At 35.8% G+C, this 16703-nt stretch overlaps 1 protein-coding gene across 1 annotated transcript; it reads left to right on the top strand.

Moving 5' to 3' along the window:
- The first annotated feature begins 1422 nt into the window (after positions 1-1422).
- Positions 1423-16365, top strand: LOC148193523 (kinesin-like protein KIN-12D). The gene is made up of 38 exons (XM_088098454.1): positions 1423-1825; positions 1933-2563; positions 2691-2846; positions 2936-3019; positions 3921-4040; positions 4175-4288; positions 4370-4462; positions 4597-4757; positions 4860-4934; positions 5023-5110; positions 5191-5249; positions 5343-5406; positions 5494-5559; positions 5637-5831; positions 6292-6396; positions 6482-6717; positions 6797-6866; positions 6960-7022; positions 7259-7303; positions 7386-7465; positions 7578-7629; positions 7826-9778; positions 9896-10342; positions 10640-12793; positions 13030-13137; positions 13261-13382; positions 13503-13590; positions 13685-13759; positions 13917-14174; positions 14266-14364; positions 14516-14590; positions 14672-14724; positions 14852-14963; positions 15064-15174; positions 15434-15604; positions 15689-15754; positions 15867-15986; positions 16072-16365. The coding sequence occupies exons 2-38, from the start codon at positions 1934-1936 to the stop codon at positions 16207-16209; spliced, it is 8706 nt and encodes a 2901-aa protein (XP_087954580.1). The 5' UTR covers positions 1423-1825; position 1933; the 3' UTR covers positions 16210-16365.
- The last annotated feature ends 338 nt before the right edge of the window (positions 16366-16703 follow it).

Raw genomic sequence — 16703 nt, 5'->3', positions numbered from 1 at the left:
CCTCCATAACATTTGAAAAATATCTTTGAGTTTTTGTTGCGTAACAAGTTACAAATAACTCAAGGTGAACAAAAAGATTTTTGTAAATTTGGTCTTATTACTTTAAAAAAAAATCTAAAGAAGATAGAACAAGAGATGTTCAATGCTTCGAGTGTTTTGAAAGAGGGAACATTTCTTTTGAATGTCCTTCCAAAGGAACATTACTTTTAAAAGATCAACACACTAGAAGCGTAGATAACTCTCATTCTTCACCTAGTGAAGAAAAAGTTTTAAATTCTGTGAAAAAAAAATTCCTAAAGAAAATATTTTCAAAAATAAAAGACCTTATTTCTCAAATTAACCATTATGGCAAGGAAAAGTGTTATTCAGAGGGAGAAGAAGAGGCCAACAATCTTTTTTCATTAAACCTTTTCCAAAAATAGAAGACAGTTTTTCTTTGTGTTTTTTGTTTAGGTCTATTTTCTTTAATAATACTCCTATTTACTATTTTTTGTAGGTACACTTTTATTTAGGAGGAGATCATTAAACTAAAGTTGTGCTTCCTCAAATATTTTTTTTTTATTTGAGGACAATTCATTTTTTTAAAAGGGAGTGTATGATGAAATCCATCTTGAGAGCTAAATGAAGATCCATCAAGGGAGCATAAACTTAAGTTAAGGCTAGGAGATTGAAAGAAAAAAAAGACTTTTAAGTTTGTTCTGCATCAATGGAAGAGAAGAAGAAGAAAAAAGATGAGAGATCCATCAAGAGAGCATCAATGAAAAATGTTATAAGTCAAATGAATGATTCAATTAAAAGTTTGTGCAATTAGGCTTGAGAAAGTTGAAGTTAATGAAGTAATCGCTAAAAATATAAAAAAAGGCTTAATCTATTAACAATACATCATGCTATATTTTACTAAATCATTTTTGTGTGTAAAAGTTAAAATAATTATTATGTAATTAATATATTTTAATTACTTATAAAATATTTAAGTCAAATTAAAATTTTAAAATTAGTGTCTAAGAATAATTTTAGACAAATAATCATATTCCTCTTTGTTGGTTACAAAATTATCCAATATTTTATTTTTCAAAAATTAAATTTTAATCAACATCATATTTTATAAATGTTTTGAAATTTTATATAATAAATATATTACAATCATATGTTAAAAATAAAATTGTATAATAAATATATAATACTTTTCTTATAAAAATTAGAAAAATACATTGATGAATATTTACTTTTAATCACATTAGTATTTAAATTTATATAACAAAATTAAGTGAATGTGAGACACTTAATTTAATGTACATTTATAAATCTTTACAAATAGTTCATAATTGTTTAGCGTTTCAATTATATAACAATGAACCATTGGCCCAATACATGTCACCTCTCTTAGGAAGAAGCATGTAGCCGTTAAATTTTTGAATTTCCTTGTAATTAAGAACCCACTTAAATGACCAAAAAGCCCTCGTATTTCAAATCCCCAAACCGCGAATGCCTTAACTTTTACACATTTTTGAATTCTGGATCCAATCTCAACCGTTCACTCCAAAGACCCTTCTCCTTACATCGATTTCAAGTGGGATTTTCAAATCAGTCGAAACCTCACAGCAACAATAGCTTGAGTTAGTGAGTGAGTGAGAGAAAGAGAGAGAGTGCGTGTCTGCAAATGATTGACTTGGATCTATGTTGAACTTCAACCTTGCAGTTCAATCTGAAATCCCGAGCAACACCACGCCGAACTAAGATTGAAGCAACCTAACAAGAACCGAAGCAATTTCAGCACTGCTCAAATTTTTCGCTTCGGAATCTTGTTCTGCAACTCTTCCGTCAGGTCCTGCAAATTTCCAATTCCTTTCACGATTTTGAACACGCTTTCTTTTCTTTAAATAAATTATTTTTGGCGTCATGCTTGATTTTTCATTTTTTATTATGCCATAGAATGCTGAGGGATTTCAAACTCCCACGCCGAAACCCTGGAAAACACGAAGAACCTGAGAATATGGATCCTTTGGATTCATCCACCACGGTTCAGAGGCACGGGGATGGTTCAAGACCTCCATTGAACACAATTCAGGAACCCGATGCGCATTGCGTGAGCAAGATTGAGAGGACTCCTTCGAAGGCCAACAACAAAGGTCGCGGAGGAGCCGAGCTTCGCACGCCAGATAAGCACGGGGGAGGAAGCATGCTATGGAAACACCGGTTCGGCTGGAATCACAAGAACGACGCCGTTTCCTCGTTTGGTGATGATAAGAGAGGATATGTTGTTGGGAATGTGACTCCTCGCGTGCCTCGCACTGTGGGGAGAGCTTCTTCGAGTGTCACGGCTTGTTCCGAGAGCAATTCCACGCAGAGCACTCCGACTAAGAGTGTGACTAAGCCCCCGAGCTCAAGTGTTCGGAGCAAGGCTGATGGAGGTGGCTTCAGTGCTCGTTTGGGGAACTATGCTGCATTGTACAAAGGGGTTCCCAGTTCGGCTTGCATGGCTCCCACGGTTGTTAACACGGTCGAAGTGCCTCACTTTGATCTCAAGGAAGATTCTTCGTTTTGGATTAACCACAATGTACAGGTGAGTGATCCAGATATCTCTCCAATTCAGCTGATTTATTTCGATGAGTGGGTTTGTTTAATTCTGGTGTTTTTTTCTTTTTTTTTTTTTTTTTGTGATTTGGGGTTTGAATTTTCGTTATGTACAGGTTATTATTCGTGTTCGTCCTCTCAATAGCATGGAGCGATGTACACAAGGGTATAACAGATGCCTGAAGCAAGAAAGCTCTCAGAGCATTAGTTGGATTGGGCAACAGGAAAACCGGTTCACCTTTGACCATGTTGCGTGTGAAACCATAGACCAGGTGTGGTTTCATTGAAATGACTTTTTTGAGGTGCTAATTTCTTGTTGGGAAGGAGTTGTTAATTGTGTCTCTGGTTTCTGGCTGTGTAGGAAATGATTTTCAGATTGGCTGGTCTTCCAATGGTAGAGAACTGCCTCTCAGGGTATAATAGTTGTATGTTTGCTTACGGACAGGTAACATCCTGAACTTAGCCACAATTATAGAAACTGGTAGTGTATGAACTGAAATGCATGAGCTTAGAAAAAGAAACGAGCAAAAAACAGAAAATAGCAACGTTGCAAACAAGATAACTCGTTTTCTACCATTCTGTCCCCAAGGCATACCTAACCAATTCCTCACCGATTTCCCGTTCCCGCTTCTTCTACTCTATCCCCTACCCTATAATACAAACACCAAATCTGTTAATAATTAATGATATGTTATGCTTATCACCAAATCTGTGTTTGCATTTCCATGCTTAGCCCATTGTTCTCAGCCCCTCTTCTTTCTTTCTACTCCTCCTCTTATAAACACGGATTTAAGGCTCAACATTTGTCATTATCTATTTTTTTTCTGTTAATAAAGCATTTGTCATTATCTTTTCTGAACATTGCTTGTCCTAATAAAGCAAAGAAAAATTAAAGGATTTTTTCACAGCATAACAGATTTTTATGCACATGTTCCAATCTATTGCTAATCGGATAATCTTATGATTTTAAATTAGAAAACGAATTTGGTTGGCTCGCTCCTTAGTTTTCCCATTATCAAACAGTGACAGTTAACTCCCAAGTTTTCATATATCATAATCAGGAGCTTCAGTTCGTCACTGCCTTTGGATTTTTGTCAATAAGAATATGTACGTTTCTATGAATTAGGAATCATAAAAAGCCTAACACAACTAACATTTTAAAGCGTTTTTATGAAGAAATTTAGCTCTCTGTGCAGTATAGGGATCATTTATCAAAAACTAAGTTGTAAATTCTGTCATCCGTTGGGAGATTGTATTGCTGTGTTTTAGTACAAGATAGTTAGAAATGGACAGTAAAGTGACATCTTTTAACTGTAAGGTGATGGACGACTCTTTTAATTTTGCAGACAGGAAGTGGGAAAACATATACAATGCTCGGAGAAATTGAGGATCTAGATGTGAAGCCTAGTCCCCATCGTGGAATGACACCACGCATATTTGAGTTTTTGTTTGCCAGGATCCAAGCTGTAAATTCATTAATCTTTCATAGCTAATTCAGCTTTTTATATATAAGAGTCCAATTTCTGTAGTCAATGTTGATCAATTAATCAATATCTCTGTTTTTTATGTTTTACATTTGTTCTCTGAATCAAATTTCCAGGAAGAGGAAAGCCGAAGAGATGAGAACTTAAAATACAATTGCAAGTGTTCTTTCTTGGAGATTTACAACGAACAAATTACCGATCTACTTGATCCCTCCTCTACTAATTTGCTGGTAGGTGTAGTTTTTTCACTCATGAGATGACTGTCAAAGCATTTTTTATTATTTCTCAATGCTCCTTTTTTTTCTTAATAGCTGCGTGAGGATGTCAAGAAGGGTGTTTATGTTGAAAATTTATCTGAGTTCGAGGTTCAAAGTGTGAGTGACATTATAAGGCTTCTAATTCAGGTACATCTATGGGACCATCTTGTTCATTTTAAGGAATCCCCAAACAACTCCCTCCCTATCTTTGTTATTTAAATCAAATACATATTTACTCTGAATGCACTTTCGTCCATTAAGTTGTCATTTCTGACATGTAGGGTTCTGCAAATAGAAAAGTTGCAGCAACAAATATGAATAGAGAGAGCAGTAGGTCCCATAGTGTTTTTACGTGTGTAATTGAGAGCACATGGGAAAAGGATTCTACAGCTAATTATCGTTTTGCAAGGTTAAACCTGGTTGATCTAGCTGGTTCAGAAAGGTATGCATTAACTTATGGTGTTGATTGGACCAATTGTATCTTGGGAATTGGATGATATAAGTGCATGTATACTAACAGAGTTATCATTATTATATATAACAGACAGAAGACTTCTGGTGCTGAGGGTGAGCGTTTGAAAGAAGCGGCTAATATCAATAAATCATTATCTACCTTGGGGTATTATGATCTTGCCACATAAGTATTTCAAATTGTCATATTTGTTCTTTCTCATTAAGTAACTAGTATTCTCTACTCATTCTTGCAGTCATGTTATTATGATATTAGTGGATGTGGCAAATGGGAAGCAGAGGCATATCCCTTATAGAGACTCCAGACTAACGTTTCTTCTTCAGGTTGATTTATGTGCTGGTTTCCGTTAAATCATTAGTCTCAGGGTTCTTCTTTATTCATCACTATTTGGCATAAAATGCAGGACTCTCTTGGTGGAAACTCGAAAACAATGATCATTGCCAATGTCAGCCCTTCTATCTGGTCTGTTCATTTTATCTGGAACTATATTTCCTTTATCTAAATTTACAACTTGCCGTAGAAGCTTGATGGGGCTAACCCATTTCACTTTTGCAGTTGTGCCACAGAAACGTTGAATACACTTAAATTTGCTCAGAGAGCAAAACTTATACAAAATAATGTGAGGGCATATCTAAATTCGTCTGAATTGAAGGAATGAATCTCATCAACCTATCACCCCTATTCATTCTGTATCTTTTTATTGTAGGCTGTGGTGAATGAAGATTCTACTGGGGATGTAATAGCTTTACAGCATCAAATCCGGCTTTTGAAGGTGGTATCAGTTATTTCTGATAGTATTAGCTTTGAGTGAGTTGATACTTTAACTTAAAAGGTAAAATTTTGGTGCAGGAGGAGCTTTCTACCCTCAAACGGCATCAGAATGTCTCCAGGTCTTTGTCATTTTCTTTGGCTTCTGTCAGAGATATAAAACAATCACTAGAACTAGAAGACTGTTTTCTAGAAAATGAAACTGACTTGGTTGACCAATGTGAAGAAAATATGTCTGATTATGAATCCAAGGGCATCAGAATGTCCCACAAACAGGTATACCAGCTTTCCTATGTTAATGATAGCCAGTGGGATGACAATTTATGTTTAAAGATTGAACCAATATTTCTATTATTTTTATGGCTTGTTCCTTCAAGATTTAAGGAATTAAGGACTTCTTTATAATTAATAATTTCTTTTCTCAGAGATTATTGCCCCAAGTAAAATGAAAAGTTATGACTATGCTGTTAGATTTTGTGGGAGAGTGAGCCTTAGTGGAATGGAAAGGCTATGCCTTAGGATTTTTCCTAAGTTTTAGCTATGGAAATATCCTCTATATCTGGTCCTCCATCTATCCCTCATGATGGAATGCTTATGCATTAACCTACCTATGGCTAAGAAACATCCAAAACTAGTCTTCCAAAGTTATACAGTTGTTAGCTTAGCATCTCCGTACAATATAGTTTTTTCCCCACACCTTCATATATTTATATGTTCAAAATCATTTGTGGCTCAGTTAAAATCGTTGGAGACAACTCTTGCTGGTTCTTTGAGAAGAGAACGGATGGCAGAAATTTCTATCAAGCAACTTGAAGCTGAAATTGAACAATTAAACCATTTGGTAGTTCTCTTATGAGGTCTTTTTTCTATTGGAGTTAATATTTCAACTGTCTTCAGTCTTTATCTATGAATCTGCTGTCACTTAGGTTCGTCAAAGAGAAGAGGACACTAGGAGTTGCAAAATGATGCTTAGGTTTCGTGAAGACAAAATTCGTAGACTAGAATCCCGACTAGATGGTTCCATTCCTACAGACACGTTTTTGCGGGAAGAGAATAAAAGGCTTTCTGAGGAAAATCAGATACTTCAGGGCAAACTTGATCGAAATCCTGAAGTTACTCGGTTTGCTGTAGAGAATATCAGGCTTCTAGACCAACTTAGAAGGTAATGTATCTTTTCTAACCAATACTGTCATTATGAAATATTCTCTCCTTTTAGCAGCTCCTTACAACTACTTGTACAGATATCAAGAGTTTTATGAAGAAGGGGAGAGAGATATTCTCTTAGCCGAAGTGTCTTCTCTGAGGGAACAAGTATTTGTGCTTCTAGAATTTAATACATAAATAATTTCCATTCTAGATTCCTTGTTTTTAAGATTTTACGATTGAAAAACCTTTGCTCTGTAGTTGCTTCAATATCATGGAAGAAACTCCATTCAGCGTAGTTCAATTCACGACACTCAACCTCAGGTCAGTCTACAATTACCTGAAGCAGTTTATGATTTTCATCTATTGAACATTTCATTCCTTTTTGCATGTTAGAGCAATGTTTGCTGAAATTGTGTTTCTAAACCAGACCAATGTCATTATTTGTACTAGTATGGTATGACATACAGTCATCATTACAATAGTGATCACCAATAACTGTTAATCCTTCCTGTAAAGTGCAATGTATATCTAACAATTTATTTTTACCGCTGGTGCAGGAAGCTCAGTGCTGCAAGAAAGAGAACAGTTCTTTTGATCAAGAGGTTTTATTCCTTCATAGCATAATATAAACTTTTCTTCCCAACAGAATAATTATGTGAGACCACTTCTTTTAATGGCTTGCAGCTAAGAAACACCCTTGATGAGTTACAGGAATGCAGGCGTAATTTAAATTATTGCTTAGAGGAGAATGCAAAACTCAGTAGGTATAATTTTTGTGCTGTTGTTGAAGTTCATTTGGTTGTATACAGACAAATAGGAGCTCCAAATTTCGTTGCTGTAAAAATGCTAATGTTTTTGCATTGCATATTTATACAGGGAAATAGACTCTCTTCAATCAATGTTAAGCATCACAACTGCTGCTACAAAGGTAGTTTTCTTATTCTGATTTAACATATATTCATTTTTGTCTTTACCATACATTGTACAAATCAGTAGGAAAATGTGAATGCTGTTTTTGTACGGTCTTTCCTTCTACAAAAATTATTGTCCTTTACTACCCCTTTCTATGTATGAAATTTGCGTCATATAAAATGAAGTATCTTTTTATCATTATTGTTTTACAGGCTTCTACAAAAGGACCATTTTGTGATACTCAGGCAGTTCCACCGATGGGGGTGAAGCATGAAATTCAAATGTTAAATCACACAGAAGATGTTTTAAATTTGCAGCTGGAATTAGATATAATGAAGGTAATTCTGAAGGAAGAGAGGACTTTCCGTGGCATATTGGAGGAGCAAACAACGTACTTAAATCAGGACCTTTTTATGACAAAAGACAGTCTTAAGCAGACAAGCAAACAATTAGAGGATGCAAATAATGAGCTGAAAGAGGAAAAATCTGTTATTGAAGCTCTAGAATCGCAGCAAATATTATCTATCAAAGAGATAGAAGAGATCAGGAACGAGAACCGCCATTATCTGGAGCTTATGGGGAAACAAGAGCATGAAATCATGACCCTGAAGAATCAACTTATGTCTAAAGAGTTTAGAGATAATTTTCCTTCAGATCATCCGGAGTTTGAAAATAAGTCTCCCTTACAGGTAAGACTTAGAAGGATGCATGATTCTCTTGAAAAAGCCAAGCAACTGAACATGTCATACCAAAGTGATCGTGCATTCCAGATATCCAATGAAGAGGAGATGGATGAAATCCGTCGGCAAGCTGAGGCTGAAACAGCTGAGGTGATTGTCTGTATGCAAGAAGAACTTGCCCTGCTCCAGCATCAAGTAAATGACAGTCATTTGAAGGAAAAGGAAATGAAAGAGAGTATGCTGAATCTGGAAACTGAATTGAAGGAGGTGTACAAAAACTTGCATACAACTACTAATGATAATCAAATTTTAAAGGAAGAGATTGGCCAGAAAGATATAGAACTCATTTCACTGGCTGAAGAATGGGAACTATTAACCTCTGAGATTGAAGAAATTCTTTTTGATGGATGTGAGGCACTTGTTGATGCCTCTGACCAACTTGGTGACATAAGCAATTCATTTCCACAGAAACGGATCTGGATTTCTGAACAAGTTGGCATGGTGGTTAGAAAAATCTCTGAGAAGGAATTATTAATTGATGAACTTAGAAGATGTTTGGAAGATGCAAGCAATAAAAGAAGTGATATGGAGTGTATGTTGAAGTCCTTAAGAAGTGCAACGTTAGTGATTACAGAATCCCATCAGAAGGAGTGTGCTGAAAAAGAAAAAGAAATTCTCCTATTGACCTCTCAACTGAGTGAAAAAACATCTATTGTGGCAAAGCTGAAGGAGCAGTTGTTAATGGCTCAAGATCATCGCAGAAAAACATCAAACTGCGCAACAGCAGCTTTTGTGGTTGTGAATAGATTGTCGGAAGTGAATCTTGGTTACCTGGATGATCTAAAGCATAAGGGTATTCAACTCAGTGAATTCGCAGAAGCTAATCAAACGAAGGATGCTCTTCTCAATGACCAATCTGCTTCGCTTGAACAAGCAGAAAGACAAGTAACAAAGTTAAAGGAAAGGTGTAATGAATTATGGCAGAAGCTGTCAGAGGAGAAAGAGAACTTTCGTGCTTTGGCTCGAGAACATATCAGCAAAGTGTCAAACTGTGCAACTGCTGCTTTTGTGGTTGTGAATAGATTGTCAGAAGTGAATCTTGATTACCTCAATGATCTAAAGCATAAGGATATTCAGCTTAGTGAATTAGCAGAGACTAATCAGAGGATGGATGCCCTTGTAATGGAACAATCCACTTCAATTGTTGAAGCAGGAATGCAGATAACGGAGTTACAGGAAAGATGTAATGAATTATGGCAGAAGCTGTCTGAGGAGCATGAGCATTCTTGTGCTTTGGAACAAAAGCTTGGAGATATTGAAAATAATGACATTTCAAAGACAAAGGAGCAGCTAGTGATATTACAAGATGGTGTCTCTTCACTCAGGTCATGCATGAGCTCTTTTGCAGACCTTTCAGGCAGTCTTGATAACCGAAAATCATTGGAAGCTTGCATATCAAACTGTGATGATATTGGTGAACCAAGGGTAAACTAATGCTGCTTTCTGATAGATTTACTTTTGGCAATGTCACTTATATTTCATTTATGTCAGTGATATGTGAATGACTTTTATTCAGTATTTGTTATTATGGCATTGCTGCAGATCTGTTCGGAAACACATATAACCAGTGATTCAGATCCCCATTCTGTTGAAGAACCTATAGTTGACCAGGCTGACTTACCCTTTAATTTGGACAAATGTGGATATTATATGAATGACTCAAAATCAAGAAGAGTTTCTAATGATGTGCATGAAAGAGATGTAACCATTTCACTTTTGAGAAAAGAAATAGAATGTGCTCTTGAAAGCTTAAAAGAAGTGCAATATGAGATGGCCAGATTGCATGCAGAGAAAAAGGAGATGTCAATGTGTGAAATGAAGAGCCAGCAAAGCATAGAGTGCCTCAAAAAGCAGATACTTTTCCTGCAAGAAGCTATGAACCACTTTGAAGAGAAATCCAAAGTCAAGATTGAAGTACTCAGTCAAAAACTTAGGAACCTGGAGAAGCCCCTGAAAGAAGCCAGCTCCCATTGGTACCAAAAGAAAGAGGTAATCCATTAGTGAGTGACCACTATTGAACTATTATTGCTGTTTTCTTTCCCTTTCAAATATGAAAATTGTGTTTGCTTTATTTGTTTTTGTTGTTGTCTTGAGCTTCCCCAATCCCCGATCATGCTGATAGACACTTGTTGGTGTTAATATATCCTGCATTTGCTTGGAATATCACTATAAACTTCTAATGTGTCGGTCTCCCTTGAGCTTGTTTTTGGGGTTCAGTTAGCCTTGGTTGTTCTCTGATAAAGTTAACATTCAGAAGCTTTATGCATATTGCTTTTCTCTTTGCAGTTACTTGAACTTGAAGTTGGGGAAGCAAAGATCGTTCAAGCACAGAAATCTCAGGAGGCGTCTTGTATTCTTGCTAAATTTGAAGAAGCACAAGATACGATGAAAGAAGCAGATATTATGATCAACGGATTGGTAATAGCTAATGAATCAATGAAGATTGATATTGAGATACTGAAAGACAGAGAAATGACTTTACTCAATGAAAACGGTATATTAGTCAGCAATATTGAAAGCTTACAAACTGTTGTTGATTTGAAGGATCGGGAGATAGAGGACCTTGTTGAATCAAGTCTTGTAGAAACAAGGGATCTAACTGTTAAGTTGGATGATGTCATTAAAGAAGTCCAATTGATGACGACAGAAAATTTCATGTCTTTGGCTTGTGATTTAGAGTGCTTAAAATCTCAATGTCTATATTCCACTAATTTGATACAGCCATGGCTTGAGAAGATATGGTCTGAGATAGTTTTTAAAGATTGTGCTATGTCTGTGCTACATCTATGTCACATGGGTATTCTCCTGGAAACAGTAACAGGGATGCATGCAGAAAATGGTTTGCTTTCACATGGCTTGTGTCAATCAAACTCTGCCATAAGTGATTTGAAAGAACATAATTATAGGACAAAGCAAGAGCTTGATATGTGCAGAATATTGAAAGGGAAACTTCTGGCTGATATCAAGAACAGTTTTGATCGCATAACTAAGAAAGAAGTTGAAGCTGTAGATATCACCAACAAGCTGAACACTTTTGCTAAAAACATATCAGACCTTCAGCTTCAGGAGGAGATGATGCTGCAAAGGTCTAATGAAATGGGATCCCAACTTGCTAAGCTGATGAGGGAATTGGATGTAAGTAATATAGATATTGTTACTTCCCTTTTAGATCAAGAGGCACTACTGAAACAGAAAGCTGAAGCCATTGATTCTCAAGCTGATTTGTTTATGACAGATTGGTATGCCAAAGACTTTGAGTCGCTTATCTATGCTTCTGAACTAAAATATATGTCATGTAATATAGCTAATATGGAGGAGTATTTTGTCAAGCATTGTATATTAGTCGAGCAACTGAAGAAAGAAGTAATCTTGTCCCAAGTAGAAACTTCGCTAGCAGAACAGGTTTTGATGGATAAGGAAGTTGAAGTTTCCCTTTTAGAAAGAGAAGTTCGGCAGACAAAAGTGGAAAGGAAAGACCTATTAGCGGAACTGAACCAGAATGTCTTAAGGATTACAGAAATGGGTGAAGTAAACAAGGTCCTTGAGCAAAATATTGAGTCCCTAAAGGATGTTACTTGTTCTAATAATGCATTGAAGGGTGAACTTGCTGATGTTAAGGAGACAAGGAAAAGACTGCTCAATAAGATTCTTGATCTAGAAGCTGATTATGACAAAGTAATCGCTGATGTCATAGAGAAGGATGTTACTTCTGAATTTTCTTTCCAACAGATTTCTTTACTTGAACATCAAAACACAGAGTTAAAGAAAGTGAACTGTATGTTGGAAAATTCATCTTTCATGCTTGAGAATGAGCTGACCCTAAAGGATTCAGAGCTAACAAGAATGCAGAGCTTATTGCAAGTTGAGTTATCCAGAAAGGATGATGTAATAAAAGGACTATTGTATGATCTGAGCTTACTACAGGAATCTGCATCTAACAGTAAAGACCAAAAAGATGAAATTCAAAAGTTTCTGGTCACAATGGAGGCATTAGAAGCAGATCTTGCTGTTAAATCTGGTGAACTTGCGGAGGCTGTCGCGAACTGTCAATTGCTTGAAGCTCAGTTGCAGGACAAATCAGATATGATTACAGCTCTTGAGTTGGATTTCTCAAAAGAACGTGAGGCTCTACAGTTGCAAGTCAGTGACAATCAAGAACTTAGAAATAATATTGAAGAGGCCTTGGCAGCAAGAAAACTGTCTGACAATGAGCTGAGAGAAAGAATGAAGATAACAGAGAGCTTAGAGGACGAAATTTTAGAAATGAACAGTGTTATAAGCCAAATGGATTGTTCAATTAAAAGCCTGAGCAGTGATCTGGATGAACTCACTATTGAGAGGGATCAGCTTCAGGGTCAAGTAATTTGCCTAAAAGTTAGGCTTGAAAAAGCTGAAGCACAGGCTGAAGCTAATGAAGCAATTGCTCAAGAAACTCAAAAGGTAATGGTTTATGCATAATCTATTAATAATGCAGCATCTTTTCCTTTCATGACATTATTATTGAGTAATCCATTTTTCAACATGAAGAACTTTGTTACGGAGTATTATATCTTAAAGGAGTTTTATTTATTTGCTTCTGCATTCGGAATAAACCAAGTCAAAAGAAAAGAATAGAAAACTAGCTGAATGGCTGTTTCTTTCTTATTCCTGTCTGAATTTTCTTACATTGATTACAGGTGGCAGAAACAAGAAGAATATATGCAGAAGAAAAAGAAGAAGAGGTGAAACTTCTAGAGAGATCAGTTGAAGAGCTGGAAAGTACTATAAATGTACTAGAAAACAAAGTGAGTTGTAACTTTTTCTGGAGATATTTTACAGGAAGCTTGTCTTACCTTCATAGGTATCACACTTCTTTTGACAAGAAGCTGCTGATATTTAACAAAGTGATTTTTAATCATTTTGTTCAGGCTGACATCATTAAAGAAGAAGCAGAACGACAGCGGCTGCAAAGAGAAGATCTAGAGTTGGAGCTACATGCATTAAAAGATATGATGCAAAATGTAAAAAATGTTGATGGTGACATGAGAAGGTTTAGGCCACTTAATCTCCATCTATTTCTCTATTTTGTATTGGCTTCTTTATGCCAATACAAATTTACCGTGGTACTCTAGAGATCTGTTAGTATATGTTTCTATTTCAATTCTTGTAGATTTTTGGATGAAAAAGAGAAAGGCCTCAATGAAGCCCTAAATCACATACAGTTTCTTAAGAGGGAGTTAGCAGGAAAGGATGTAGAGGTAGGTTATTTACTACGTGACTACTCACTCATGTCTCTTGGATAGACGTTTCTACATGAAAATTCAATTTTTTTTTCTTGGGTATATTTTACAGATTCAACAGATGAAAGCTCATATTTCTGAGCTAAATTTGCATGCCGAAGCACAGGCCAAGGAGTATAAGCAGAAAGTTAGTAATCGTACTGAATAAAATAATCTTGGATGTCATTAGTTCTAAGTTGTAATTTATGCTTAGCAGCTCCAGTTATGCACACCGAGATCAATCTTGCATTCTTACTTTTATTTATAAGTTCTATTTTACTAAGTATGTTGTTATTTTAAATCAGTTCAAAGCATTGGAAGCCATGGCTGAGCAAGTCAAACCTGAGGGTCTTTCCATTCATTCTTCCAGTGCTAATTCCTGCAATGCATTGTCAAATAAGTCTGAGAAAAATGCCACCAAGTCTCGAGGTTCTAGTTCTCCTTTCAAATGCATTGGGTTAGGCTTGGCTCAACAGGTAAAATATGAGAAGGTTGAAGAGCTGTCTGCTGCAAGACTGCGCATTGAAGAACTAGAAGCCCAGGCAGCATGTCGACAGAAAGAGGTTGACTTTTCTCTTCAACTGCATATTCTATAGTAGTTTGTTTTGCTTTTATTAATGCACTTCAAATTTGTCTTTACTTTTCCTTGTCTAGATATTTGCACTGAATGCCAAATTAGCATCTGCCGAGAGCATGACCCATGATGTAATTCGAGACTTACTTGGAGTAAAGTTGGATATGACCACTTGTGTGGTAAGCTCATCTAACTTTAGCGATTTCTCTCAATGTCTAAAACTATTTCATTTTCCGTACCCACATAGAAGCAGAAATTTTTTCACAAGAGAATATTTAGTTTTATATTGACCCATTGACTCCCATGTTTAATTTAATTTCCTTAATGCAGTCACTCTTCGACAATGAGCAAGCGGAGGATATTACAGAGAAAGTTAAATTTCTTACTCTAGACCCTCAAGACAAGGTAGTCTAAACTTTCGACTAGATTGCGCTATTATTAAGGTGTAGCTTAGTTAAACTGAATTGTTGTTTATTTCTGGAACAGGAGGTCGTTAAACTTAAGAAGCAGCTGAATGAATTCATTGAGGAGAGACAGGGGTAATTAAATAGCACATTCTTTTTCTCTTTTTGAAGATTGGGGTTTGAGAATCAAATCTTATATTTGAACACGAGGTTCTTTTCTGTACACGCAAAATTCTTATAAATCTGAATCCCTACGTGGCAGATGGCTGCAAGAAATGGATAGAAAACAAGCGGAATTGGTAGCTGTACAAATTGCATTGGAAAACCTTCGTCAGCGAGACCAGTTGCTAAAAACAGAAAACGAAATGCTCAAGGTAGAAAATTAAAATTTTATTCTTTCTCTGTTTTTGGAGCGGTTCATTTATTTTTCTCCTGTTCCTATCTGACGAGCCTTGTTTCTCTCATTTCCTGCAGATGGAAAATACAAGTAAGAAGAATAAAGTACTAGAACTGGAGGAAGAAATTAAAAAGTTGTCTGGTCAGCAAAACCTTCAGCAGCGTATTCATCATCATGCTAAAATTAAGGTAAGAGGTCATCATTATACTTAGCTCAAGGTTCAAGCTGATATTGTCTTCTTGCTTCTTGCCTATTTTCGCAGAACTAGATACTGTTTTATATTTTTTGTCTATAAACTGATTATATTTTTATTTTGTTCTTTTCTCATAAAATATTAATAAGAAAAAAAATATAAATTTTCATTGGTCTTAATTGGCAAGGTATCTTTAAAATATAATTCTGTTTATTGAATTGAATCTTGAGACTGATCGTGGAATTTTGCAACAGGAGGAAAACAACAAGTTAAAGACACAGAACGAAGAACTCAGCGGAAAACTACGAAGGGCAGAGATCTTCCTTTCCCGCGTCAAAGAAGACCTTGCTCGTCTTCGCTCTTCTGCTGGCGTGAAAACGAGTATAAATTTTGATGAGGAGCAACGTCTGATGATAAAACTGAAGGTCAGTTACAAAAGAAGTAATGTGTTGTACACCGAGTAGCTGAATATAACGCAAATTTAAATATTTGAGTGAATAATGTCACAGGAGATCGAGGAGGAGAAAGTAGAATTAGCTCAGCAATTACTGAGACTGTCCACAAATGTTCTGAAGGTAATGATTTATGGTTCTTGCTCTGTGCGCACCTTGTCTTGCAACTTCTCCAATGCAATAAAAACAAAGTCTGTGGTTTGTTAACCAACCTTATTTATGCTTCAACTTTCAGGTTGCTGGAATATCAAGACCTACAGCGGACATCAATCCTTCTATGGCCGAGGAAGCCCTCCAGGACCTCAAGAATAGGATAACTACTCTTGAAATGGAACATGAAGATTTGAAGTTTAAGGTAAGCACACGATGCACTATGTAGAGTAATTCGTTTACGAAGCCTTCTATGTCAAGTTTTAAAAGAACATTTTTCTTTAACCCAGAATAAAATTATCAAGGAAAAGATCCGATTATCCGAGCTCATGCCACAAGCTTCTCCTCTGAACTCGAGATCTGAAGAGAATCGTTTAACACCACCAAGGGCATCCCTAGCTCCATTCCTTTCGAGTTTTGATAGATAGTGAAGAGTGTTATTGTATTCTGTTGTGTTTAGTTTAGCCATTCATGTCATATTCTTTGGTTATCCTGTAAATAACGTGTATGGTAGCAATCTACCTGTAAATAATCTTTATGCATAGTCAGAAAGCAATTCAAAGAGAAATTATTTTACAAGATAACTAATGGTGTATACATTATATGAAATTTCATTTATGGCTAAAGTTAGATTCATAAAATTTGACGTACATTCAAATTTAATGAATAAAACAAGAAAAATTTGCTCTTTGATCATTATAGTCTTAGATTTTTTATACGACATTAATTTTTTAAACTTAGTTGTACGATAATTTCATAAATATGCATGTCAAATTTCAACCATGAAATGAATCTCTATGCAGTCTGAACATGAAAATCATTTACAAAAATTTAATGTGGCCAGCTTTCTGTCGTCATAAAAACTTTGCTATCTTTGTGCATGTGTAAGAACATTTCCTTCCATACTATTTTCTCTTGGTTA

This window comes from Vigna umbellata, chromosome 9 (genome assembly GCF_029865625.1).
Source record: "Vigna umbellata cultivar VRB3 chromosome 9, Vumbellata_1.0, whole genome shotgun sequence".
NCBI lineage: Eukaryota > Viridiplantae > Streptophyta > Magnoliopsida > Fabales > Fabaceae > Vigna > Vigna umbellata.
Note: the sequence above shows the minus strand (reverse complement) of the source record. Positions and strands in the feature narration are given on the sequence as shown.

Bases quoted from the DNA above. Each gene is read 5' to 3' on its own strand.
- LOC148193523 (XM_088098454.1), top strand. From the start codon at position 1,934: ATGCTGAGGGATTTCAAACTCCCACGCCGAAACCCTGGAAAACACGAA. The intron at 14,175-14,265 runs GTTGACTTTTCT...TTCCTTGTCTAG, and splicing joins CAGCATGTCGACAGAAAGAG to ATATTTGCACTGAATGCCAA. The intron at 15,987-16,071 runs GTAAGCACACGA...TCTTTAACCCAG, and splicing joins ATGAAGATTTGAAGTTTAAG to AATAAAATTATCAAGGAAAA.